The 25,952-nt window shown below is 34.5% G+C and overlaps 1 protein-coding gene across 1 annotated transcript in view; it reads right to left on the bottom strand.

Annotated features, from left to right (window-relative positions):
• The window catches only part of LOC107573083 (gamma-adducin-like), a 24,838-nt gene extending 4,173 nt beyond the window's left edge, over nt 1-20,665 (bottom strand). The window contains exons 1-11 of the mRNA XM_016259522.1: nt 20,598-20,665; nt 18,945-19,086; nt 16,432-16,633; nt 15,485-15,587; nt 12,985-13,134; nt 11,251-11,394; nt 9,998-10,096; nt 6,155-6,331; nt 3,469-3,585; nt 2,271-2,357; nt 1,543-1,660 (exon numbers count right to left, since the gene is read on the bottom strand). Of these exons, the coding sequence (XP_016115008.1) occupies nt 1,543-1,660; nt 2,271-2,357; nt 3,469-3,585; nt 6,155-6,331; nt 9,998-10,096; nt 11,251-11,394; nt 12,985-13,134; nt 15,485-15,587; nt 16,432-16,633; nt 18,945-19,086; nt 20,598-20,618 (1,360 nt within the window). The 5' untranslated portion in view covers nt 20,619-20,665. The remainder of the gene's footprint in view (nt 1-1,542; nt 1,661-2,270; nt 2,358-3,468; nt 3,586-6,154; nt 6,332-9,997; nt 10,097-11,250; nt 11,395-12,984; nt 13,135-15,484; nt 15,588-16,431; nt 16,634-18,944; nt 19,087-20,597) is intronic.
• Nucleotides 20,666-25,952: the final 5,287 nt, after the last annotated feature.

Raw genomic sequence — 25,952 nt, 5'->3', positions numbered from 1 at the left:
GAGTTGCATTGTATTGCACGAAGACTGCACAAATCATTTTCTTTATCAAAAAAGTTACATGGAGCAAAAAAGTGAGATGGAAGGAAACAAAGAGGAAAAAACAAGAAAAATGTATTGCCTTGCAAATGAAAACTCAAGTTACTTGTAATGTCTTCGTTATATTTTTAATGGAAAACAAGACAAAAAACAGATTAAGAAAGTTTTTTTTTTTGTGGTGTTAAAATTGCAGACACATTCTGTGCAGGAATTACAACGCTATAATTGGTCTCTGATATTAAAAATGGTTTACCAGTGTTTTTGATGCTTTTATGAATAGAGTTCTAAAAATGGCACAGCTAAGCCGTTTGTCACTGTTTCGCTCTGTTTATCCTTCAGTTTCTCTCTCTCTTCTAGACTTAAATGCACATTGTAGTATATATATGACCCTGGAGCACAAACCAAGTCATAAGTGTCAATTTTATGAAATGGAGATTTATATATCATCTGAAAGCTGAATAAATAATCTTTCCATTGATGTATGGTTTGTTAGGATCGGACAATATTTGGCTGAGATACAACTATTTGAAAATCTGGAATCTGAGGGTGCAAAAAAATCTAAATATTGAGAAAATCATCTTTAAAGTTGTTCAAATGAAGTTCTTAGCAATGCATATTACTAATCAAACATTAAGTTTTGATATATTTACGGTAGGAGATTTACTAAATATCTTCATGGAACATGATCTTTACTTAATATCCTAATGATTTTTGGCATAAAAGAGAAATGTATAATTGTGACCCATACAATGTATTGTTGGCTATTGCTACAAATATCCCCCAGCGACTTAACACTGCTTTTGTGCTGCAGGGACACATATAGTTCCCCAACAATGGCATTAACTGTAAAGGAGGTTTTGGATATTTACAAAATATCTTCATGGAACATGATCTTTACTTAATATCCTAATGATTTTTGGCATAAAAGAGAAATGTATAATTGTGACCCATACAATGTATTGTTGGCTATTGCTACAAATATCCCCCAGCGACTCAACACTGCTTTTGTGCTCCAGGCTCACATATAGTTCCCCAACAATGGCATTAACTGTAAAGGAGGTTTTGGACTTTAGTGTGTGTGGGAAGGTTGTCAGGCTCAGAAAGACAGGACACAGTGGAGAAAAATCAGTGCTGATCCAAGAAGAAATGATGTTGGGACACAAAGCCTCAAGTTTCTGGAAAGATACTGAAATTCAATTAAACTTTAATTCATTTTCAAGGCACTCTTCAAAGTATTAAATTCACGCATTCTGTATTTCCACAATTAACATACATATTTTTCCAAATCCTTATTTTAAGGAAATAAAATAAAAAGTAAAGCTATGTGACATCCAATCAATATTTGTCTAAGGATATGTACTGTATAAGACATGGGGTGTTTATTGAATTCTCTTCTTTAATCCAGTGGGAGAATCAATAAAGCATCAATATTTAGGCCAAAAATCAATGGCTTACAAAAAGAGAATGTGGGACTAAACTACTCTTGTTAAGACTGTCATCTCGTACCGTCCTGCTTGCGCTGCACCTCCTCGCGGTACTCCTCCAGCTCCCGATCCGTCAGTTTGTTGAAGGGGTTCGGAGTCTCCGGCTCCGGAGCGGATGGAGGCCCCACAGCTTCTGGAGTCTGGAAGCAGAGCAATCACGTTCACATAATGAATGCATGCCCACATGCAAAAGTTTCTGATCAGGGAAGCGTGCTCATTACTACAGATATGCATGGGTAGGGTATGATTAAAATATCTTATTTTATAAATCAGAACTGTATTAAACATGCCGTAATTTCTAAGTCCATGTTGCAAAAAAAAAACAATTTTATTAGTAAAAAAAATTTACAATGGGATAAGAAGAACAAGCCTAACCCATAGATATAATCTGATACATTTTTTTTTTTCAAAACAAGAAAACCTTGTAGATAAGAAGTGTACACATGAGTATATATGTGACCCTGGAGAACATAACATATGCATGGGTAGGGTATGATTAAAATATCTTATTTTATAAATCAGAACTGTATTAAACATGCCGTAATTTCTAAGTCCATGTTGCAAAAAAAAAACAATTTTATTAGTAAAAAAAATTTACAATGGGATAAGAAGAACAAGCCTAACCCATAGATATAATCTGATACATTTTTTTTTTTCAAAACAAGAAAACCTTGTAGATAAGAAGTGTACACATATATATGTGACCCTGGAGAACATAACATATGAACTGAGTGACATGCTGTGATTTACCGGTGGACTGTTGTCTGTGATGACGCTGGCTAACACCTGAGACCGAGGTCCGGCTGTTTTCATGTCCTGGCGATTCTGCTCCCGTATCTGAAATACAAACAGCGTTTTCATCCTCTACATTGCTCTCAGAAGAGGACTCTGCCTAATGTGATGCATGTGTGCTTTACTGTTCTCCCAAGCTTAAACATTCCCCTGGAAAAAACATCCAACTGCCAAAGACCTTTGCGCTTATGAAGACAACCGTTGCATTAGACAGAGCTTACACATATCTGACAAGTAATATTTCAAACTCATTGCATGAACAGTTATTGCTGTCATGCATGCTTTTATTTCAATCAGGAAGTTTGACAGCAAAATTGTTAACTTCTTACAACAATGAAAGAATTTGATCTTAATTCAGTTTTATCATTATGATTGCAATTAATTTATTACAGTCTAAAAAGTGGTTGATTATTTTTTAAAGTACTTGCTCTTTTGTGCAAAAGTAATGAATGCATATTTAAATATCATTTATGAAATCTGCATTTATTGTATGCAGCTTCCTCAGACTGAACAATCATCTATTCTTATTTACAGGTAAATAATCTTCACTCTATTCCTCTCTCTCTGCATCCGCTGATCTTTGTTCCTGATGGTGCAACTGAAACTACATGTTACAGCACTTCTGTCACTACAAACACTGTTCGTGAGACTGCAATTCCGTGCCGTAATACTTATATTATAATATTGATAGTAACTGATTATGATAAAAAATGTCTTGAAAAGTCTGGACAGTTGCATTGCTACCAAAAAATCTATTTCAAATAAATATTGTTCTTCTGAACTTTCTACCTATCAAAGAATCCTGAAAAAATGCATCATGATTTCCACAAAAATATGAAACAACAACTGTTTTCAACGGTGATGATAATAAAAAAAATGTTTCTTGAGCAGCAAGTCAGAATATTAGAATTAGTTCTGATGGTTCATGACACTAAAGACCGGAGTAATGTCTGAATAATATAAAATTAATAAAAACATATTAAAGTTTAAATTGCGATAATGTTTCGTGCTTCACTGTATGTTTAATCAGCATTGGTAGTGTATTCGCTCAAAATGCACATGCTGTTCACAGTAGGATGCACGATGTTTTAAAAAAATGCCCTGATTTCAGTTTTTACATCGATAAAATCTGCAGATGTCAACACCCAAAAGCTACCTTATTTCTAGTCTCAAGCACCTCCTGTGGGTTGGTGAACAGAGGGACAAACTGGTTTGGATTCTCTATCTTAATGGCCCATCCACTGCCCTGCATGATTTCCTCGGCCTTCTGCCACTAAAAGAGGAGAAATCAATATAGAAAGAGTTCAGCTGTTTAATTGACCAAATGCATGTCAAACATTCCCAGAAGACACCTGGAAGGCTGTTAAAAAGCAGACAATTTAGGAGAAACATGATAGGGACGTTTGCAACAGATCTACAACCAGTAGAGGGCAGTGCAAGCATCTCCCTGGCATTGCAGAGAAGGAGAAAGGGAGGTGGGTGGAAGATGGCAGAAGAGACAGAGAGAAACCGTAGTGCTCTCACAGTGATCTAACGAGTACGCTATTACCCTACCAATAATATCCTATGATTCACAGTAAGTCTATTTTCTGAAATGCAACACACTCACAGGCTAGTCATTCAAAAATACATGACTGAAATGAGACTTACATCTACTGTCTTACATTTTCTGAAGAAAATCTGACCGATGCTTTTGCAAAACTCACCACCACAAGGCCAGGTTGTTGTTGGGATCTGAGTTCACCCAAAAATTATAATTTGCTGAAAACTTACTCACCCTCTGGTCATCCAAGATCAGGATGAGTTTGTTTCTTCATCAGGTTTGGAGAAATGTAGCATTGCATCGCTTGCTCTGCAGTGAATGGGTGCCGTCAGAATGAGAGTCCAAACAGCTTATAAAAACATCACAATACTCCAGTCCATCAGTTAACATCTGGAGAAGACAAAAGCTGTGTGTTTGTAAGAAACAAAACATTCACGTGTTTTAACTTTAAACCATTGCTTGCTTCCAAAATATGATTCCATAATCCATAATAGCGCTTCCTCCCATGAAAAAGTCCATCTCCTGCTGTCTCTCACATCAAAATCCAGCTACATATTTGTTTAGAGATGTTTTGGACCTTTTTCTCTTGTAAGCGGTGCTTGATCTGTGAAGATGCATATTTTAGCTGGAAGCAATGGTTTAAAGTTAAAAACGTCTTAAAGGTGGATTTCTTTTATCAAACACTCAGCTTTTGTCTTCTCCAGATGTTAACTGATGGACTGGAGTGCTGTGGATTATTGTGATGTTTTTATCAGCTGTTTGGACTCTCATTCTGACGGCACCCATTCACTGCAGAGCATCCATTGCTGAGACACTGATGCAATGCTACATTTCTACAAACCTGATGAAGAAACAAACTCATCTATATCTGGGATGACATTTTCAGAAAATGTTCATTTTGGGTGAATTACTCTTGCAATGCGCACACTATGTAGCAGTGTGTTTGAATCCCTAAACCTTAAAGGGGTCCTATTATGCTCTTTTACAAAGTCTTGATTTTGTTTTGTTCGAAAAACACATTATTTTTCACATATTTTACATTATTACAACACCTCTCTCCCCAGTCTGGCACGAATGGCTGGAATAGTTCCTGTATCAAATACCGCCTTCTGAAATACGAAATGTGCTGTGATTGGTTAGCTGGGCCGGCGTGTGCTGTGATCGGTTAGCTGTAAATATTGTATTCAGTGTAAATATTGTGTCAAAATCAAATCAATTTGAGCGTGATTTAAACCCGGATGATTGTAACCACTCTAAGTTCGTCTGGCTTGGGAAAGCTAGCGTGTCTCCGACACAGTGATAACACTCGTTGCCTTCTCTAGTGCAGCTCAACCAGGTCTCGTCCCTTTCGTCGATATCACAAATCCCGGAAAATATGCGGAATTTTTCTTTTATGCCAAAACTCATTAGGATATTTTGTAAATTTCCCACCCATCAAAACTTAATTTTTAATTAGTAATATGCATTGCTAAGAACTTCATTTGGACAACTTTAAAGGCGATTTTCATTTTGATTTTTTTTGCACCCTCAGATTCCAGATTTTCAAATAGTTGCGTCTCAGCAAGGGTTGGGAATCAAAAATCTATTTCAATTCGAGAATCGGATACTTAAGATCAGGAATTGGATACTTGTTGTAAAATTAAAAATTCAATTCCGCCTATCAATTCCTTTTTTTTAGGTGGCGAAAAGGGGCTGTTAAAAATGTATTTGTCTTTGAATCATTCATTCAAGAAATTCATTCAAAAACACTGAATCATCCAGTAATGAAACAAGTAAATCTTGAGTGAGTCATTGAATCATTCCATGCATGAATTCCATGAGATTTTGTTTAGTTGCCTTATGTTTTTTCTTCAGAATTGTGAGAGTACCACAACATCAAACACACACACACACAAAAAAGTCTCAATTTATCCAGAATCGTGCAGCACTATTTTTCACACAAACAGCTCTTAATCGAGTCCAGTTTTTATGTAGCCGGCTGATTTGTGTTCATAGTATTCAGCAGCAATTAAATGTTTTGCAAAAAGAGACACAGAATAAATATGTTTGATAACTAAATGTTTGACTTCATTTTTTTTACCACATTGGACTCAAAACTGGGAATAGATAAGAATCGGAATTGTTAAAATTCAAATGATACCCAACCTTAATCTCGGCCAAGTATTATCCTATCCTAACAAACCATACATCAACGGAAAGCTTATTTATTCAGCTTTCAGATGATGTATAAGTCTCAATTTAAAAAAATTGATCCTCAAGACTGGTTTTGTGGTCAAAGGTTACACTATTCTAGTCTAACCAGATTGTCCAGCGTCCTCATCAATGCTTCAAACTCATGTTCTCCCAGCCTGCTCTTGTGCATGGGGCCGAAGGTGGATCCGGCCCAACCCACAGTGCCTGTGGCGACGGGCCGGTGAACGCTGCGGTCCAGCATGATCAGGTTCTGTTCTCCTCCAGCGCTGCACAGTGCTGCCACCTGCCAAGAACAGCAGAGCAATGCAGCGTGACTCCATCAGTGTGGAAGGACTGCATTCTGCAGATTCACTTCAGCCAACAATACGAACAGTGTTGGGGTAACGCATTACAAAATATCGATATCAAAATCTCACGATACGATAATATCCCGATATGAAGTCCACGATATGATATTTATTGCGATATTTAAACGAGTTATAGGGATGTAATAATATCAAAATCTCACGATACGAGAATATCACGATATGAAGTTCATGATACAATATTTATTGCAATATTTAAACGAGTTATAGGGATGTAATGATATCAAAATCTCACAATATTACAATATCACAATACGATATATTGCAATATTTAAACGAGTTGTAGGGATGTAACGGTATCAAAATCTCCCACGATACGATATTTATTGCGATATTTAAATGAGTCATGGGATGTAACGATATCAAAATCTCACTATACGATAATATGACGATATGAAGGCCACGATACGATATTTATTGGATATTTAAACGAGTCATAGGGATGTAACGATATCAAAATCTCACTATACGATAATATGACGATATGAAGGCCACGATACGATATTTATTGCGATATTTAAATGAGTCATGGGATGTAACGATATCAAAATCTCACGATACGATAATATCACGATAGGAAGTCCACGATTCAGTATTTATTAAGATATTTAAACGAGTTATAGGGATGTAACGATATCAAAATCTCACAATATGAAGTCCACGATAGGATATTAATTGTGATATTTAAACGAGTCATAGGGATGTAACAATATCAAAATCTCACTATACGATAATATCACGATAGGAAGTCCACGATTCAGTATTTATTAAGATATTTAAACGAGTTATAGGGATGTAATGATATAAAAATCTCACAATATTACAATATCACAATACGATATATTGCAATATTTAAACGAGTTGTAGGGATGTAACGGTATCAAAATCTCACGATATGATAATCTCACGATATGAAGTCCACGATACAATGTTTATTGCAATATGTAAACGAGTTATAGGGATGTAACGATATCAAAATCTCACGATACGATAATATCATGATATGAAGTCCACGATACAATGTTTATTGCAATATGTAAACGAGTTATAGGGATGTAACGATATCAAAATCTCACGATACGATAATATCATGATATGAAGTCCACGATACAATGTTTATTGCAATATGTAAACGAGTTATAGGGATGTAACGATATCAAAATCTCACGATACGATAATATCATGATATGAAGTCCACGATACAATGTTTATTGCAATATGTAAACGAGTTATAGGGATGTAACGATATCAAAATCTCACGATACGATAATATCATGATATGAAGTCCACGATACAATGTTTATTGCAATATGTAAACGAGTTATAGGGATGTAACGATATCAAAATCTCACGATACGATAATATCATGATATGAAGTCCACGATACAATGTTTATTGCAATATGTAAACGAGTTATAGGGATGTAACGATATCAAAATCTCACGATACGATAATCTCACGATATGAAGTCCACGATACAATGTTTATTGCAATATGTAAACGAGTTATAGGGATGTAACGATATAAAAGATATGAAGTCCACGATACGATATTTATTGCGATATTTAAACGAGTTATAGGGATGTAACGATATCAAAATCTCACTATACGATAATATGACGATATGAAGTCCACGATACGATATTTATTGCGATATTTAAATGAGTCATGGGATGTAACGATATCAAAACCTCACGATACGATAATCTCACGATATGAAGTCCACGATACGATATTTATTGCAATATGTAAACGAGTTATAGGGATGTAACGATATCAAAATCTCACTATACGATAATATGACGATATGAAGTCCACGATACGATATTTATTGCAATATTTAAATGAGTTATAGGGATGTAACGATATCAAAATCTCACAATATGAAGTCCACGATAGGATATTAATTGTGATATTTAAACGAGTCATAGGGATGTAACAATATCAAAATCTCACTATACGATAATATCACGATAGGAAGTCCACGATTCAGTATTTATTAAGATATTTAAACGAGTCATAGGGATGTAACGATATCAAAATCTCACGATACGATAATATCACGATATGCAGTCCACGATACGATATTTATTGCGATATTTAAATGAGTCGTAGGGCTTTAACAATATCAAAATCTCACGATACGATAATATCACGATATGAAGTCCACGATACGATATTTATTATAAAATAAAATAACACATTTGTGTTTCGTTTGTGTTATTGCTGAATAGTGTTGAACTTTATTCTCCTGCGTCATATTCTTCATGCAGTTTGTTTGAGTGGCGCCCTCTACTGTACAGACGTGAATTTACATTTCCTTCGGCTTGAGGCTTATTAATTTCACTTTTGATGTGAAAGAGCATTTACATTAGTAAAAGAAGACATTTTTTATATAAAAAAACAAGCAAGCCCTGCCCAGATTTAAAACGTAACTCAAAAGTAACATAACGCACTACTTTCCATAAAAAGCAACTAAGCAACTTCTTTAGGGAGTAACACAATATTGTAATGCATTACTTTTAAAAGTAACTTTCCCAACACTGAATATTACTATTCTCACCCTGTGCACTTTTTTTTCTTCAGTTTTCACAATCCTTTTGTTGTCTCTCTCTCATGGTTCACAATGGATTTCCATGACCTTTCCAGTCATTTATGGAGTCCTTTAAAACTGTTATACAGATGGCTAAAGCAGATTTTCAGTGGTATGCCATGTGCAAATTGTTTGAATTAGTAGATTCAAATCATTACACTAATTAGTATACAAATATCAGCAATAAGACCTTCAACTGACAGTCTTATCACATGCTTTACATTGGTATTTTTAGTCTACATGATCTCATTATATGCAGCTGATTAAATATACTGTATATGAAAAATAGAAAAACGTATATTTACTATAAATATTTACACTACTATTCAAAAAGTTTTTTTTAAATAAATCAATACTTTTATTCAGCAAGGATGCATTACATTTATAAAAAATTGACAGGTTTTTTTTTACAGACTTTTATTTCAAATAAATGCTGTTATTTTAAACAAATAATCCTGAAAAATTTACTGTTTCCACAAATGCATGGATTTCAACATTGATAATAATCAGAAATGTTTCTTGAGCAGCAGATCAGCATATTATACTGATTTCTGAAGATCATGTGACGCTGAAGACTGGAGGAATGATGCTGAAAATACAGCTGCGCATCACAGGAATAAATACAATTTTAAGATATACTGAAATAAAAAAGGTAATTTTAAATTATAATAATATTTGACTGTTTTTACTGTATTTTTGATCAAATAAATGCAGCCCTGAAACATAAGAGAGTTTTTAAAAAAACATTTACAAACCTTACTGACCTAACCTTAAGTTTTGAAAGGTATTGTGTATTTACTATAAACATTTATTTATAATATACATATTTACATATATTATACATATACTAATATTTATATTTATACAACAAATATGAATTTTTCTGGGTTTCCGGTGGCTGACTCTGAACACTAGCGTCCTCTCTCTTTACTCTGTCCCACTAATCTACTCTTCCATATTTTGTCCTCACGGGAAGGAATGTTTTGCCTACCTGTATTTGACAGGCGGTCTGGATGTGGTAGATTGTGTAAAAGGCCTCCTCCACTGACTCTCCCAGTGCCACGATGCCATGGTTCCTCAACACCAGCACCTGTAGAATCGCAGCTATTAGAGTCAGACAGATGTTTCGCAGTGCAGGAATACTTCATCAAGCCCTTCACAACCTTCAGAGCCTCACATCATCTTCTGAGGGAACAGAACATGCACAGGGTTCCCACACCTTGGTTAACTTAAAATTCTAGGACCTTTGAAGGATTTTCCAGGTTCAGTACCCTCAAATTCATGGACTTAATGTGGGGACACATTTCAAGTGAGATCAAGGTTACACCGTGTTACCTTGTAAGATACATTGTTACAGTTTTCACGTGTCAAACACAACTATGCAGAAAAAAGCATTTTATTTTATTTTTGCATGTATTTTTGGCCATATGACAGAGATCTAATATTCTATTTGTCGTATTTCTGTTTTGCATAAAACTGAAGAATATTCGGTACATCCTATACTGTATTCTAAAATGATCTTAGGATTTTATTGAAAAGAGCTCAGGCTCATGTAACCAGAAGTTTTAAGATATATGAATATGCTTTTAAGTTTTTCTTGCCTCATGGGTTAACATTATCTTAACAAGCAAAGCAATTCAACATTAATTTCACGGTGTGTCTGTGAAACGTTAAGGTAACATTGTAGTAGTTTCGTGCGCGCGTGAACGTCATTGCAACGTACAACTATGGCAAGCCAAAAGAGTCAGAATTATGCTATAGATAAATTTACATACAAAACGCAGTTTTTTCCAGCGTTTAAAACAGCATTAGTGCCGTCAAATACACCGTCCTGATAGCAGACGCGATAAAAAACATGCGTAAATGGTAAAAAAACGCCGTATTTAATGGCATAAATTTAATTCTGACTCTTTTGGCTTGCCATATACAACACCAAGTATCTCACGCGGGAAACCCTTAACGTAACGCGTAAAATGCGCGTAACTAACGTATATCAAGCAAGCTAGTATGCATAGGCCACAAAGTGTTGGCGAAATAACACATTAACGGACCGGAGGGAATAATATGGAATTTTTTCCAGAAAACGTATTCATATAATATAAATTCAAGCACTTTCAAGGACCTGTATCTATGTACGTTTATTTTTAAAAACTTTCCAGGGTCTTGACATTTTTTTTTCAGATTCACAAACTTTCAAGGACCCGTGGGAACCCAGCATGCACTGCCTATAATCTATGATCAGACCTTGCATGTCGGGCCGAGGCTCTTCTGGAGCTCCACTCTGTCCTCTTCTTCCTCCATCACTCCATTATAGTCATAATAAGCTACATCGCCCACCAGCAAAGCCTCATGGGATAGCAGCAGAAGGCCACATTTCATGGCTGATACCTACATGAAAGATTAATAGTGTTAGTTACAGGAGTTGATCAGTGCTAGAATAATAAAAAACACATTTTAAGATTGAGAGAATGTGTGAATGGCAGGAAAAAGTGCTACTTAAATCATTTTATGACTTTAACAATTGACAACTCTCAGATCTGTAAGTGATTTGAGCCAATGCATCTATAATAATAATAATAATATTAAATAATTATTTTACAAATTTTTTGTAATATATACATATATAAAAAAATAAAATAAAATACAAATGAGTAATTTATGTTTTTCAAAATATTGTGATATAAATAAATAAATACACAAAAATAATTTATGTTTCACAAACCTCGGGGATACAAAAATAAAATAAAATACAATAAATGCTTTTCATTTATGTGTTTCACAAACCTGGTAGATAAATAAATATGGATAGGTAGATAGAAAAGAAAGTAATTTATGACATGTAAACATTAAACAACTAATAAAAACAAACTAGTATTTAATTTAGTATAATTGTTAAATGTTGCATAATCTGATAGGTCTTGATCAGAGAGACTGTAGAAAGCAGCGCTCCACAGAGAGTGAAGAGGTGGTGTACCGCAGCCGTGGCTGGAGTGTGGAGGTGCAGAAGGCAGCGGATGTCCGGTCGAGCTGAATAGACGGCAGAATGCAGAGCAAACGCAGACAGATCCACTCCCAGAGCAGTGCTGCCTTTCTCCACAACCTCGCCCAGAATATTCACCTTCACCTGGAGAGAGCGCAAGCTTCAATGAAGATGAGGTCCAACTGCATCATTTACTACTTTCCCATCATCTTTCAATATATTTAAAAAGAAAAAAAAATAGTGAAACCAGTGTTCTAAGCATTTTGGCCACCACTGTATAAAAATTAAATTGCTGCATTTTCGCTTTAGTATAACTGTGAACTGCATTGTTTCTTATTTTATCCATTACAAAGTGACCATTCTGGATGCAGTTTGTACACATGCATGAAAACGAGAAATATTTTCATGAGTAACATCTTCTAGTGCCTTATTTTTGCAACAGTATATATGCCCAGAACATGCTGACATTTCAGTTTTTATCAGCAAACAATACACAATCTCAAACTGGTGACCTTCATTTGAATGCTTTTCCCAGAGATTAACAATTGACAACTCTCAGATCTGTAAGTGATTTGAGCCAATGCATCTATAATAATAATAATAATATTAAATAATTATTTTACAAATTTTTTGTAATATATACATATATAAAAAAATAAAATAAAATACAAATGAGTAATTTATGTTTTTCAAAATATTGTGATATAAATAAATAAATACACAAAAATAATTTATGTTTCACAAACCTCGGGGATACAAAAATAAAATAAAATACAATAAATGCTTTTCATTTATGTGTTTCACAAACCTGGTAGATAAATAAATATGGATAGGTAGATAGAAAAGAAAGTAATATATGACATGTAAACATTAAACAACTAATAAAAACAAACTAGTATTTAATTTAGTATAATTGTTAAATGTTGCATAATCTGATAGGTCTTGATCAGAGAGACTGTAGAAAGCAGCGCTCCACAGAGAGTGAAGAGGTGGTGTACCGCAGCCGTGGCTGGAGTGTGGAGGTGCAGAAGGCAGCGGATGTCCGGTCGAGCTGAATAGACGGCAGAATGCAGAGCAAACGCAGACAGATCCACTCCCAGAGCAGTGCTGCCTTTCTCCACAACCTCGCCCAGAATATTCACCTTCACCTGGAGAGAGCGCAAGCTTCAATGAAGACGAGGTCCAACTGCATCATTTACTACTTTCCCATCATCTTTCAATATATTTAAAAAGAAAAAAAAATAGTGAAACCAGTGTTCTAAGCATTTTGGCCACCACTGTATAAAAATTCAATTGCTGCATTTTCGCTTTAGTATAACTGTGAACTGCATTGTTTCTTATTTTATCCATTACAAAGTGACCATTCTGGATGCAGTTTGTACACATGCATGAAAACGAGAAATATTTTCATGAGTAACATCTTCTAGTGCCTTATTTTTGCAACAGTATATATGCCCAGAACATGCTGACATTTCAGTTTTATCAGCAAACATCTCAAACTCTCAAACTGGTGACCTTCATTTGAATGCTTTTCCCAGAGAAAGGCTCTCATAAGGAGGAACCGGATTGGTGTTAGAGTCTCCTATGATGATATGAGATGCTGAATCATATTTGTGTTCAGACAAAGCTATATTTGGACTATAGCGTACAAATCCTAACTTTTATAATGCAGTCATGTTGTTTAGTCACATAACTTGTAAGGAACAAAATAGTCTACTTAATTTCTCTGAAGAAAATAAGCCCTAAGAGTTTAAAACGCAATGAGGGTGAGTATCTTTCATTTTTGAGTGAACTATCCCTTTACGAGTTTTGATCTTCATACGTCTTGAGAAAAGCAAAGCAGCAACCTCGTTACCAGACTTGATCTAAAAAAAATAAAATAATGCTTGTCATTTATGTGTTTTCACACACCTCGTAGATAAATAAATATGGATAGACTTGATCTCAAAATCCCTTCCATCCCTTCCTGTTAGGATATGCTCTTAAATCCCTAAAGACTCAGCGAAGGTGAGAGAGAAAAATGAATAAGTATGCTAAAGTAAATGCAGCAAAAATTAGCTTAATTTCCATTCGGAGTGACAGACTGGCAGCTGTGTGATGTTATTTAAAGTGCACTATATGTGAATTTAGTATTATCATAAGCTTGAGTTACATAACAGTTTAAGAAGACAAATACGCTACTGCTCAAATGTTTGGGGTCAGAAAGACTTCTTTTGAAATACAAAATAGTCTACTTAATTTCTCTGAAGAAAATAAGCCCTAAGAGTTTAAAACGCAATGAGGGTGAGTATCTTTCATTTTTGAGTGAACTATCCCTTTACGAGTTTTGATCTTCATACGTCTTGAGAAAAGCAAAGCAGCAACCTCGTTACCAGACTTGATCTAAAAAAAATTTAAATCAAAAATAAAATAATGCTTGTCATTTATGTGTTTTCACACACCTCGTAGATAAATAAATATGGATAGACTTGATCTCAAAATCCCTTCCTGTTAGGATAGGCTCTTAAATCCCTAAAGACTCAGCGAAGGAGAGAGAGAAATATGAATAAGTATGCTAAAGTAAATGCAGCAAAAATTAGCTTAATTTCCATTCGGAGTGACAGACTGGCAGCTGTGTGACGTTATTTAAAGTGCACTATATGTGAATTTAGTATTATCATAAGCTTGAGTTACATAACAGTTTAAGAAGACAAATACGCTACTGCTCAAACGTTTGGGGTCAGAAAGACTTCTTTTGAAAGAAATTATTTTTATTCACAAAGGACGCATCTGATCTGCATATGAACATGTGACATTGAATAATAACTGAAAATTCAGCTTTGATCACAGCAATCAATTACATTTTAAAATATATTTAAAACAGAAAACATATATTTATGATATTTCACATTATTTCTGTTTTTACTGTATTTCGGTCAAATATAGGCTTCTTTCAGAAACATGTATTTTCAGTCTTCATTACATTCAGTGGTTACACTTTAGTTTAAGGTGTCCTTGTTACAGTGTAATTATACATTTAAGTACTGAGTGATATTAATTAACTACATGTACTTACTATATGGTTAGGGTTAGGATTAGTGTTACTTGCATGTAATTATGCACAATTTATTGTTATTATAATAGTGAGCACATGTAACATATGTAACAAGGACACCTTAAAGTAAAGTGTTACCCTCTCGGTTTACCCGTTCGGATGAGTGTGTAGTGAGCACCAGTGTTGGGGAAAGTTACTTTTAAAAGTAATGCATTACAATATTGCGTTACTCCCTAAAAAGTAACTAATTAGGTTACTTGGTTACTTTTTATGGAAAGTAATGCGTTACGTTACTTTTGAGTTACTTTTTAAATCTGGGAAACAAAGTAACTGGAGTTATTTATTTGAAAAAGTAACTCAGATATTTCCTTCTAAACTAAAAGTGTTACTTTTTGTGTTTTATGTGTAATGTGTAACTTTACTAGTTACTTTAAAAAGTAATCTGATTACGTAACTCACATTACTTGTAATGCGTGAGTCTTGGCATGCTGACCGAAGGCGTTTCTTACTGTGAGGCAGGTGTTGGGCAGCTGTGTCCAGCCGTACAGATCCAGCAGACGGTGAACACTGGCCAGTATAAGCTTGAGTTACATAACAGTTTAAGAAGACAAATACGCTACTGCTCAAACGTTTGGGGTCAGAAAGACTTCTTTTGAAAGAAATTATTTTTATTCACAAAGGACGCATCTGATCTGCATATGAACATGTGACATTGAATAATAACTGAAAATTCAGCTTTGATCACAGCAATCAATTACATTTTAAAATATATTTAAAACAGAAAACATATATTTATGATACTTCACATTATTTCTGTTTTTACTGTATTTCGGTCAAATATAGGCTTCTTTCAGAAACATGTATTTTCAGTCTTCATTACATTCAGTGGTTACACTTTAGTTTAAGGTGTCCTTGTTACAGTGTAATTATACATTTAAGTACTGAGTGATATTAATTAACTACATGTACTTACTATATGGTTAGGGTTAGGATTAGTGTTACTTGCATGTAATTATGCACAATTTATTGTTATTATAATAGTGAGCACATGTAACATATGTAACAAGGACACCTTAAAGTAAAGTGTTACCCTCTCGGTTTACCCGTTCGGATGAGTGTGTAGTGAGCACCAGTGTTGGGGAAAGTTACTTTTAAAAGTAATGCATTACAATATTGCGTTACTCCCTAAAAAGTAACTAATTAGGTTACTTGGTTACTTTTTATGGAAAGTAATGCGTTACGTTACTTTTGAGTTACTTTTTAAATCTGGGAAACAAAGTAACTGGAGTTATTTATTTGAAAAAGTAACTCAGATATTTCCTTCTAAACTAAAAGTGTTACTTTTTGTGTTTTATGTGTAATGTGTAACTTTACTAGTTACTTTAAAAAGTAATCTGATTACGTAACTCACATTACTTGTAATGCGTGAGTCTTGGCATGCTGACCGAAGGCGTTTCTTACTGTGAGGCAGGTGTTGGGCAGCTGTGTCCAGCCGTACAGATCCAGCAGACGGTGAACACTGGCCAGTTTGCAGCGCATCAGTCTCTCGCCCTTCACCATGGAGCCCGGGTCCCATCCGTGCAGATCGTTAATGGGGGTCACCATGCTCACGGCTGAACAGACACGAGCAACAAAACCAACAGAAGGGCTTTGTGTTTAAAAGGAGTTTGTCTGCTGCAGTTTAAGTGGTGCAACATTCATTAAGTTTGAAACTAAAACTAAAACTCCCCCTACTTGTAAGTGTCTGAATGGGAAAATGATGATAAATGTGACCCTGGAGCTCAAAAGCAGTGTTAAGTCGCTGGGGGATATTTGTAGCAATAGCCAACAACCAACAACGATTTTTCTTTTATGCCAAAAATCATTAGGATATTAAGTAAAGATCAGGTTACATGAAGATATTTTGTACATCTCCTACCGTAAATATATTAAAACTTAATGTTTGATTAGTAATATGCATTGCTAAGAACTTCATTTGAACAACTTTAAAGATGATTTTCTCAATATTTAGATTTTTTTGCACCCTCAGATTCCAGATTTTCAAATATTGTCCGATCCTAACAAACCATACATCAATGGAAAGCTTATTTATTCAGCTTTCAGATGATGCATAAATCTCAATTTCCCAAAATTGACCCTTATGACTGCTTTTGTGCTCCAGGGTCACACATGTTACGTGAATGAATGATGAATGGAACACAAACTCCATGGAAGCTTGTTTTTGTCACGGGATTCAAAAATTTACTTTATAATCTCACAATTCTGACTTTTTTCATGCAATTTATAGTTGCACAATATAAACTCAGAATTGAGAGATATTAACCAGCAACACTGCAAAAAAAAAGCTTTTCTTACTTAGATTTTTTGTTACATCAATGTTAAGCTTATTTATTCAGCTTTCAGATGATGTATACATCTCAATTTCCCAAAATTGACCCTTATGACTGGTTTTGTGCTCCAGGGACACACATGTTACGTGAATGAATGATGAATGGAACACAAACTCCATGGAAGCTTGTTTTTGTCACGGGATTCAAAAATTTACTTTATAATCTCACAATTCTGACTTTTTTCAAGCAATTTATAGTTGCACAATATAAACTCAGAATTGAGAGATATTAACCAGCAACACTGCAAAAAAAATGCTTTTCTTACTTAGATTTTTTGTTCTTGTTTCCAGCCAAAATATCTATAAATTCTTAAATCAAGAAAGATTTTCTAGACAAGTAAAAATTATTGTCTTGTTTTCAGAAAAAGAAACAGCCAACGTTTTGTTTTCTGTTTGAATCTACTTGATTTAAGAGTTTTTAGATATTTTGGCTGGAAACAAGACAAAAAAATCTAAGTAAGAAAAGTGCTTTTTGCAATGAATTCTGAGAAGAAAAGTCAGTAACACTTTAGGATAGGAAACACATATTCACTATTAACTATAACTTTTCCCTCAATAAACTCCTAATTGGCTGTAAAATATGGTCACGCAGAATAAGGCATTAATATGTGCTTTATAAGTACTAATAAACAGTCAATATTCATATGCATTATAATAAGCAACTAGTTAATAGCGAGAATAGCTCCTAAAAATAAAGTGTTACTGAAAAGTCTGAATTGTGAGATATAAACTTGCAACTGCAAGACAAATGTCAGAATTGTGATATAAGTTCTATTTCATCTTTTATTGTGTGGAGGAAACAAAAGAAAATTTGCATTTGCGAGACACTTGTTCACTTGTGAGATAAAACTGTGCAAACACCTTTTTAATGATTTTATTCTGTGACAGAAACAAGCTTCCATAAACCTCTCACTGGACAATAAATATACTTCTTTTTTTTTTAAAAGTAAGAATCATTTTTTGTCTTATATTTAACAACAATATGCATGATTTCACAAGTGAAAAAATCACTAAGCAGAGGAAGACATACTGTATTTACATGAAACATGCAAACACATCAGGCTTTATCTCTGAAACACAAGCAATAATATATTTATTATTATTTATATAATTTATAAAACAGATGGTTCCGGTGCTTGACTCTGATTGGCTGAGCCGCGTTCGAAGCTGTTGTAAATGACGCTACAAAGTAACACACACCTTTGTTTACGTTTGTGTGTTGCTCGGCAACCACTTTGTAGCAACCACAACTGTTTCTGAGGAGCTACATTGTTTGGTGGAAGAACACTGTGTTTATTAATATCATTACACTTTATTTGCTCTGTTTTATTTTGTGAAACCTAACTACGTATATGGAATAACCGTTTTATAAAAGCAATAACCCCAGTGAAGCCGGGGTTTACAATGAATTTATAACAGCTAAAGGGGTTTCTACGCTTCACGTCGTGTCTAACAACGCCCCTTAGCTGTTATAAATTCACTGTAAATTCACGGGGCGCATTGCTTTAGTAAATCATTAGTAAATCATTACATACTGGACTGAGAGACGGGCAGCGAGGCCGGGGATCCGTGAGTGGCCATGAAGTCTGCGATCTGTCTAAGAGCCCACAGATTAGAGGAGCTTCCTCCTTTATTCATCTGCTCCTGAATCAACACATCCAGCTCCTCTCTGAAGGACTAAAACACACAAATCACATTCACAATACACACAAATAAAGGGAAACGCACTTTGTGCACATAGCTGGTAAATAACCATGAATTTGTTCAGAAAGCAGCATGTGAGGTGAACATTTTGTGTTATCATTACAGAATGCAACTGCTAATATGTTTTTGGCCCTTTCACATTTCACATTGAAATGCAGTGCACTGGGAAAAAAAAAGATTAATTAAAATTACTAATTTTTTTAAGGTAAGTGGTTGTAATCAGTTTATGTAAGCTACATTTAAATAAACAGTTGACTAACTTTCAACATTTTTTTTATTTAAATGTAGCTAAAATAAATTGTTTGCAACCACTTACCTTAAAAAATATAGTATCATTTTTGTTTGTGTGTGATGCATGAATTTTAAAAAAGTAGCATGAAAATGTTTTGGTTAAGATTTTTTTAAATGTTTTTTTTAAGCAGTCCATTATGCTCACCAAACCTGCATTCATTTAATAAAAAATACAGTAAAAACAGTAAAATTGTGAAATATTATTACAATTTCAAAGAACTGCTTTTTATTTCAGTATCTGTTAAAATATAATTTATTTCTGTGATGTGCAGCTGTATTTTCAGCATCATTCCTCCAGTCTTCAGTGTCACATGATCTTCAGAAATCAGTATAATATGCTGATCTGCTGCTCGAGAAACATTTCTGATTATTATCAATGTTGAAAGAAATATTTTTGTGGAAACTGCGATACATGTTTTTAATGAACAAAGGTTTTGGAAGAGCATTTATTTGAAATAATTTTCTGTAACAATGTAAAAGGTTTTACTGACACTTTTGATCAAATTAAAGCGTCCTTGCTAAATAAAAGTATTCATCTCTTTTAAAAAAACGTTTTGAACAGTAGAGTATAGTCCAAAAAACCTAATGTATACAGTAACCAGATGAGCATTTTCTCAAGAAAACAGCAGTGCTTCAATCTAGAAAATAAGTATTGAAGTTAACCTTTTAAGGCTTTGTTATATGCAAATGAAACACTGCATTAGAGTCTTCTTTCAAAGCCTTTTCTTAACTTTTACTTTTCTACATGATAATCAACACATACCACGACAGTCTGTACATGGCCAAATATATATGCAAGAATAACTAAAGCAATACTCTTCTTAACAAGTCAGCAACACGAACAACAGACAGCTGAAAGTCTGAATAGAGTTGTTTGCGTTAAGCAGAATTAACTGCAGATGTTTAATACTGAAGAACAGGAATTGATAAGAATTAAGAACTAGAGTATTTGAGGAATATCAATACAGTTGTACCTTGTAAGCACTGTGATAATTCTACAAGAACAAAAAAGGTTGTTTAAGTTTTACATGAAGCATTAAATAATGTCAACTGCCCACATATTGAAAAGCTGAACGCAGCACAAATATAAACCCAGATAAAACAATACACTGGTGAACATACGCAAACAAACAACTGGAGGAATATTTGAGTTCCAGTACAGTCCACAACAGAGAAAGCGAGAATGGATTGACCTCTTCACTTCTGTCCTTCATTCAACACGTTCCCTCCATTCTGAGTGCTCTTTATGGTTTTACAGCAACACCAGTGTGCATATGAGGACATACAGGCACGTATTAATAATAGACACACATGCATATGCACACATGGACAGGTCTGTGAATGCTAGATAAGTATTTCTGCCCACCACACCCAGTCTAACCATCATGCATCCAAGCACACCCCGTAAATAGTGCTGACAGCGATATGTATACAGCAGTTCTTTATGTGCATTAGCAAATCTGATCGATTAGTTTGCTTGTTTAGTCGAGGAAGATCTATTTAAGATTCATGACTAAAACCGACTTGAGTGAAGATGATGCTGTTACGGGATTTATGACAGATAGCAAGTGATCTAAGACCACAAGCCCCATTAGCTTTTATTTTTTCAATTCAATCTTATTCCTATGTTAAATAAATGGTCCTTCAGCCTGGACAAAAAACAACACCTGAACTGAATATTTAAGCACGTCTGAACTTTTGTGCTTAAAAGGTGATGGAATTTTCTTTGGTGTTAAACATTTTCTGGTTTATTATCCTGGTTTAATCTGCACAGGCAATAATAAGTAAGACACTCATAAGTTCATCTCTCAAAAGTGTTGTTTGAAGAGCCCAGACTCAAGTGTGAGTTTAGGATGGACTACAGTATGAGCCTGATTCAAAACAATTAATAGTGCTTTTGAGGCTATTACAATCAGCCTTACACCTTAGATTTTCATGTACTGGATGACAAAGTAAAGCAAAGCAAAGCAAAGCAAAGCAGAGCAGAGCTGGCTTCATTAAAATAGCTGGCTTCTGCTGTAATACTTTTTAAACTGTAATGTATTTCTGTGATGCGCAGCTGTATTTTCAGCATCATTCCTCCAGTCTTCAGTGTCACATGATCTTCAGAAATCAGTATAATATGCTGATCTGCTGCTCAACAAACATTTCTTGATATTTTTGTGGAAATACGATATATTTTTATGGACTTGTTTATAAATAGAAAGTTCAAATAGAAATCTTTTGTAACATAATAAATGTCTTTACCCTCACTTTTATTGAAATGAATGCTTCTTTAAAAATCTTTTCTATCTGGCGCCGCCCTGCGCTGTTCCTGGACCCGTTTCAAGCACAGCTTTTTACACAAGCGGATCGAAATAAAAGCGAAATAAAGCGAGCCTGCACTTACAGTATTCTTGTGCATATGAACGTACAGTTTAATCTGGAAGATGCTCACAGATGTGTACAGCTCTGGCTTCTGCTGCAGCAGGAGTTTGATATCAAGCTGAGATGTTTGTGGGTCTGTTACGTATTGATCGGTCTGAAACAGAGCTTTCCTGACCGGATGAGGGCTTTCTCCCACTGACAGACCATAATGCTTGGAGGAAGTGGGGAGAGAGCATGAAGTATAGGAGGGAGATGTATAATGGTTAAAGTGATGTTGGATTGATTTTAGACGAATCATAATTAAGTTAATGTGGTTCTGGGTGCGTTCACTTCTGTATAATGCACTGAGAACTCCCATGACGACCAAAAATGCATGCGTGCTTTTAAAGCCAATTATGAGGTGGAACAGAATGCATTTTCAACACAGAATAAAAAAACAATTTCTGTGCAAGTTTAGCCTTGTGTGGAGTTTTAATCCCACTCTTTCTGGCTTTATGTGTGTTCCTAACTCCATACTATATCCACACACAAAGCACACTTTTCCCCCTATTTTCTGGTCTTATGAGGCAGACACAACATTGTGTACAAACTTGACAAAGTCATTCCCGTGATGAAATAAATGTTTTAATGTGACAACATATCTAAATGGCACTAATAATACACATTTAGTTCTCAACTTTATCTCTTTGTAGCTTGTGGTTACATTAAAGCAACTGTATATTTTTATATCAGTTTCAAAATCATTCTGATGGTACAATAAGGTGAATGGCTTCTGTTTCTTTCTCAAGTTCCCTCCAAATTCTGTAAAAATAGCGGATTGTTTTAAAGCAGCAACAAATGCATGTGTACAGCTACACAGCACTATATTTATGCCAGCGGATTAAACTCACTTAACTGTAGGAGGCTCCAAAGTCACAAAAATACAAGTACATACAGTTGCTTTAGTTTAAGAATTCAGACAGTCAACATTACAGTCTTAGTCGCTTTGGTGCATTTCTCAATCTCAAAACTACTTGTGCATCCTCCACATCATCTAGTCACTTGTGCACATCATAAAAGCAGTTTCTCCTTCTTCTGTACAAGTTGCGATTGCTTTGGTACATTCATGCAACTGATTGTGTGCAGTTTACTACATTATAAGTTGCTAATGTCATGTTGCTCAAAATGTATTATATAGTTCTCCGTGCAATAGTCTCACCCCTCAAAACATCATTAGTTCATCGTATAAGTCTTTAGATGCACAATGGTTGATCTAGTTGTCATAAACTGTCAAGCATATTTTCTACACATTTCTATTAGAATTTGTTGTAAATTTGCTATGAATCGTGCAAGTGAATCTTGACTTTCACTAATGAAGAGTTCTCTGAAACAGCTCAAGTGTTACTGTGAATCCTATCCAATCTCTTTCAATCAATATCCCACATACAGTAATGTGTACATCTGTACCTTTGAAATGGATATATGGCATAAGTGCAGCCTTCTGCATTTCAATACAGTAACTGTCATCCAAACTGTTGTCATAGTTTACATCAGGTAATGCTAACAGTTTACATCTACTTTTCAAATATTAAGGATGATTTGAGAAATGCACCAAAGCGACAGAGAAAAACTGTAAAGTGCACGCTAAACTACATTTATTTATGTTCTTAAAAGTATTTTACAAATATTTTAGATTAGGGTCTGAGCTTTAGGGTGTAAAATATAAATAAATACATTTAAAACAAATACCAGATTAAATATTTTATTTGTTTATCTACATGTCATGTGACCATTAACTGATCTCAAAAAAACTGAGGCAGTATCCCTTAATATTTACAATTTGGATATGCATACTTGAGGTACTAATATGCACCTTTTTGGAGTAAATAAGGTACAAAGGTGCACCTTTGAAAAAGCCTTTGTACCTTTTTTCCCCCGAGAGTGCAGAGAACATGTGAATGGGTTGTTAAATATTTTAAATGAACAAAATCTCAGGGGGGACTAAATATTTTAGGTCAGAGTTGTTTGGCTGACAAAAAAAGTTTGGGAGTCCTTGTTTTAGCCTACAGCATGAACCGTTCATATTGTTAAAATATGGACAATCTATGATCTAAAGGCATCTTTACAAAGCAAAATTCCACATCTGAAGAGTATATTTGGTATAAGTCTATCACATACCCACAACCCCCTCATAACCATTTCCCCCAAAATACTTTTCACATCATTCCCCCTGCAGCTGAACCTCATGAAAAAAACTGCAAATTTAATGAATACATTATGATAATATCCATTATGTGCTCAAGAAGGCAATTAAAAAGAAAAGTAGTCAGCCAACCCTAATAAAAGACGGGTCATTTGATTATGCTCTAGACTGTTTGGCAGAGGTTTTAGGATTTTAGGAGCGCTGGAGATTGAGCAGAGAGGGCCGTGCCATCTTCTCTTTCTCTCCAGGGCTCTTATTCCAGGGAGAAAGAAAGACTCGTGTGTCACACCCACCTCTTCCACAGCAAAACAACACCCTCTCAACTGCTACCAAAGGGGCTGATGTAACAGAGGGCGAGCATTTTAACTGTTAGGGTGATACAAAAGGGCATAATGGAGTCACATATACATCCATTCATTGTTAAAGTATTATTATCGGTTCTTATGGGCCTGTACACGGCTGCCTAGCAACAACACGAGCCCGCAGCATCAGCACCAGCATCAGCATCATAACCATAAAACACCAAAAACTAACCAATCGTGCTTTTAACTGAGGACAAATTATACTCCAACATGAGGGGTAAATATTATGGATTACGTATTATTCACACAATGGCAGTAAATGATTTGTAATGGAATGAAAATAAAAAGATTACAAACCTGGAAGACTTTGTGCATGTGAAGTCATTGTTGTTTTCATGTTTATTAATGTTTGTTCATATAATGCAGGGACTCCCAAACTTTTTTGTCAGCTGGAGCCCTTAAAATATAATATGTGTGTATAATTTAATATATGTATTTAATTTTAAATCACGCACTCACGTTTACAGTTCTCTGACGTTGGTTAATGGTCACATGCACAAACTTGTAATATGTTTAGTTTTCAAGGGTTTTAATTATTTTTATTGTACATTTTTAAGATTTAATTATTAGCTTTTTATTCAATTGCAAACTCACTGCAGTTCTTACATTAAGCCCAGTTTGGCAAACCCTGGTGTAATGTAATGTGCAATTTATTTTATGTTGATATACATACTGTATATATATATAAATGAATATATTTTCTTTCTCTTTGCTCTTTTATATCAACATAGTATGTTTAATGCAAGTATAAAACAAGTTTGATCAAAGTACCCTTACCAAAAAGTAGTATACTTCAAGTTTATTTGAGTAAGTATACTTAAGTAAAGTTCAAGTATTTATACTTTATGTAGTAAGTATACAAATATCAGTGTACTAGTAGTATACTTGTAAGTGTACTATTTCAATACTCCTTGGGACTAAATTGGCCCACTTTCTAGTAAATAAAGTATACTTTTAAGTATAAGAGTAGTACACTAGTTTACATCTATATTTTTAGTTTGTACTGCAACTATACTAAAAGTGAACTTACGAATACTGATAGTTTACTAATTAAATACTTGTAGTAGCATTTTTAGTACACTTTGAAGTATAGTCTCAGTAAACTACTAGTTTAGTAGTTTTATACTGCAAGTATACTCGTACGTTTTCTTTAAGTGAACTTTACATCATACTTCAAGTATGCTACTATGTCCCTATTTAGGTATTAATGTGTATATATTTTGTTTTTATATGAATATCTGAACATACAAAACACCAAAAGAAAGAACAGGGTATCTGCTTGTAAACAAAAACATTTTATTCTAGCTTCATGCATTCTTTTTTTAACACTCGAATGTGGGTAAGTTTCATAAAAAATAAAGAAATAATCAACATTTTGAACAAAAAGCTGAAAGGAAAAAGACTATGAATTGTATTCAGAATGATAATCAAAACGTAGATAAAGTCGATCAACACCCCAAAGCTTGACAGTCATTATTACCTCTTCATTGGTCGACATTTTACTCCATAATGTTACATAGTTTTGATACTGTTTTATGTCTGATGATCGTGTTAGAATACATGTGGAAGCATCTGTTGTTTCGGTTTCTTCTTCACTTGTGTTTTTTGGAAATTCTGTACAGAAGATGTGTACTAGC

This window comes from Sinocyclocheilus grahami, unplaced genomic scaffold (genome assembly GCF_001515645.1).
Source record: "Sinocyclocheilus grahami isolate Dianchi unplaced genomic scaffold, SAMN03320097.WGS_v1.1 scaffold1864.1, whole genome shotgun sequence".
Classification (NCBI taxonomy): domain Eukaryota; kingdom Metazoa; phylum Chordata; class Actinopteri; order Cypriniformes; family Cyprinidae; genus Sinocyclocheilus; species Sinocyclocheilus grahami.
Note: the sequence above shows the minus strand (reverse complement) of the source record. Positions and strands in the feature narration are given on the sequence as shown.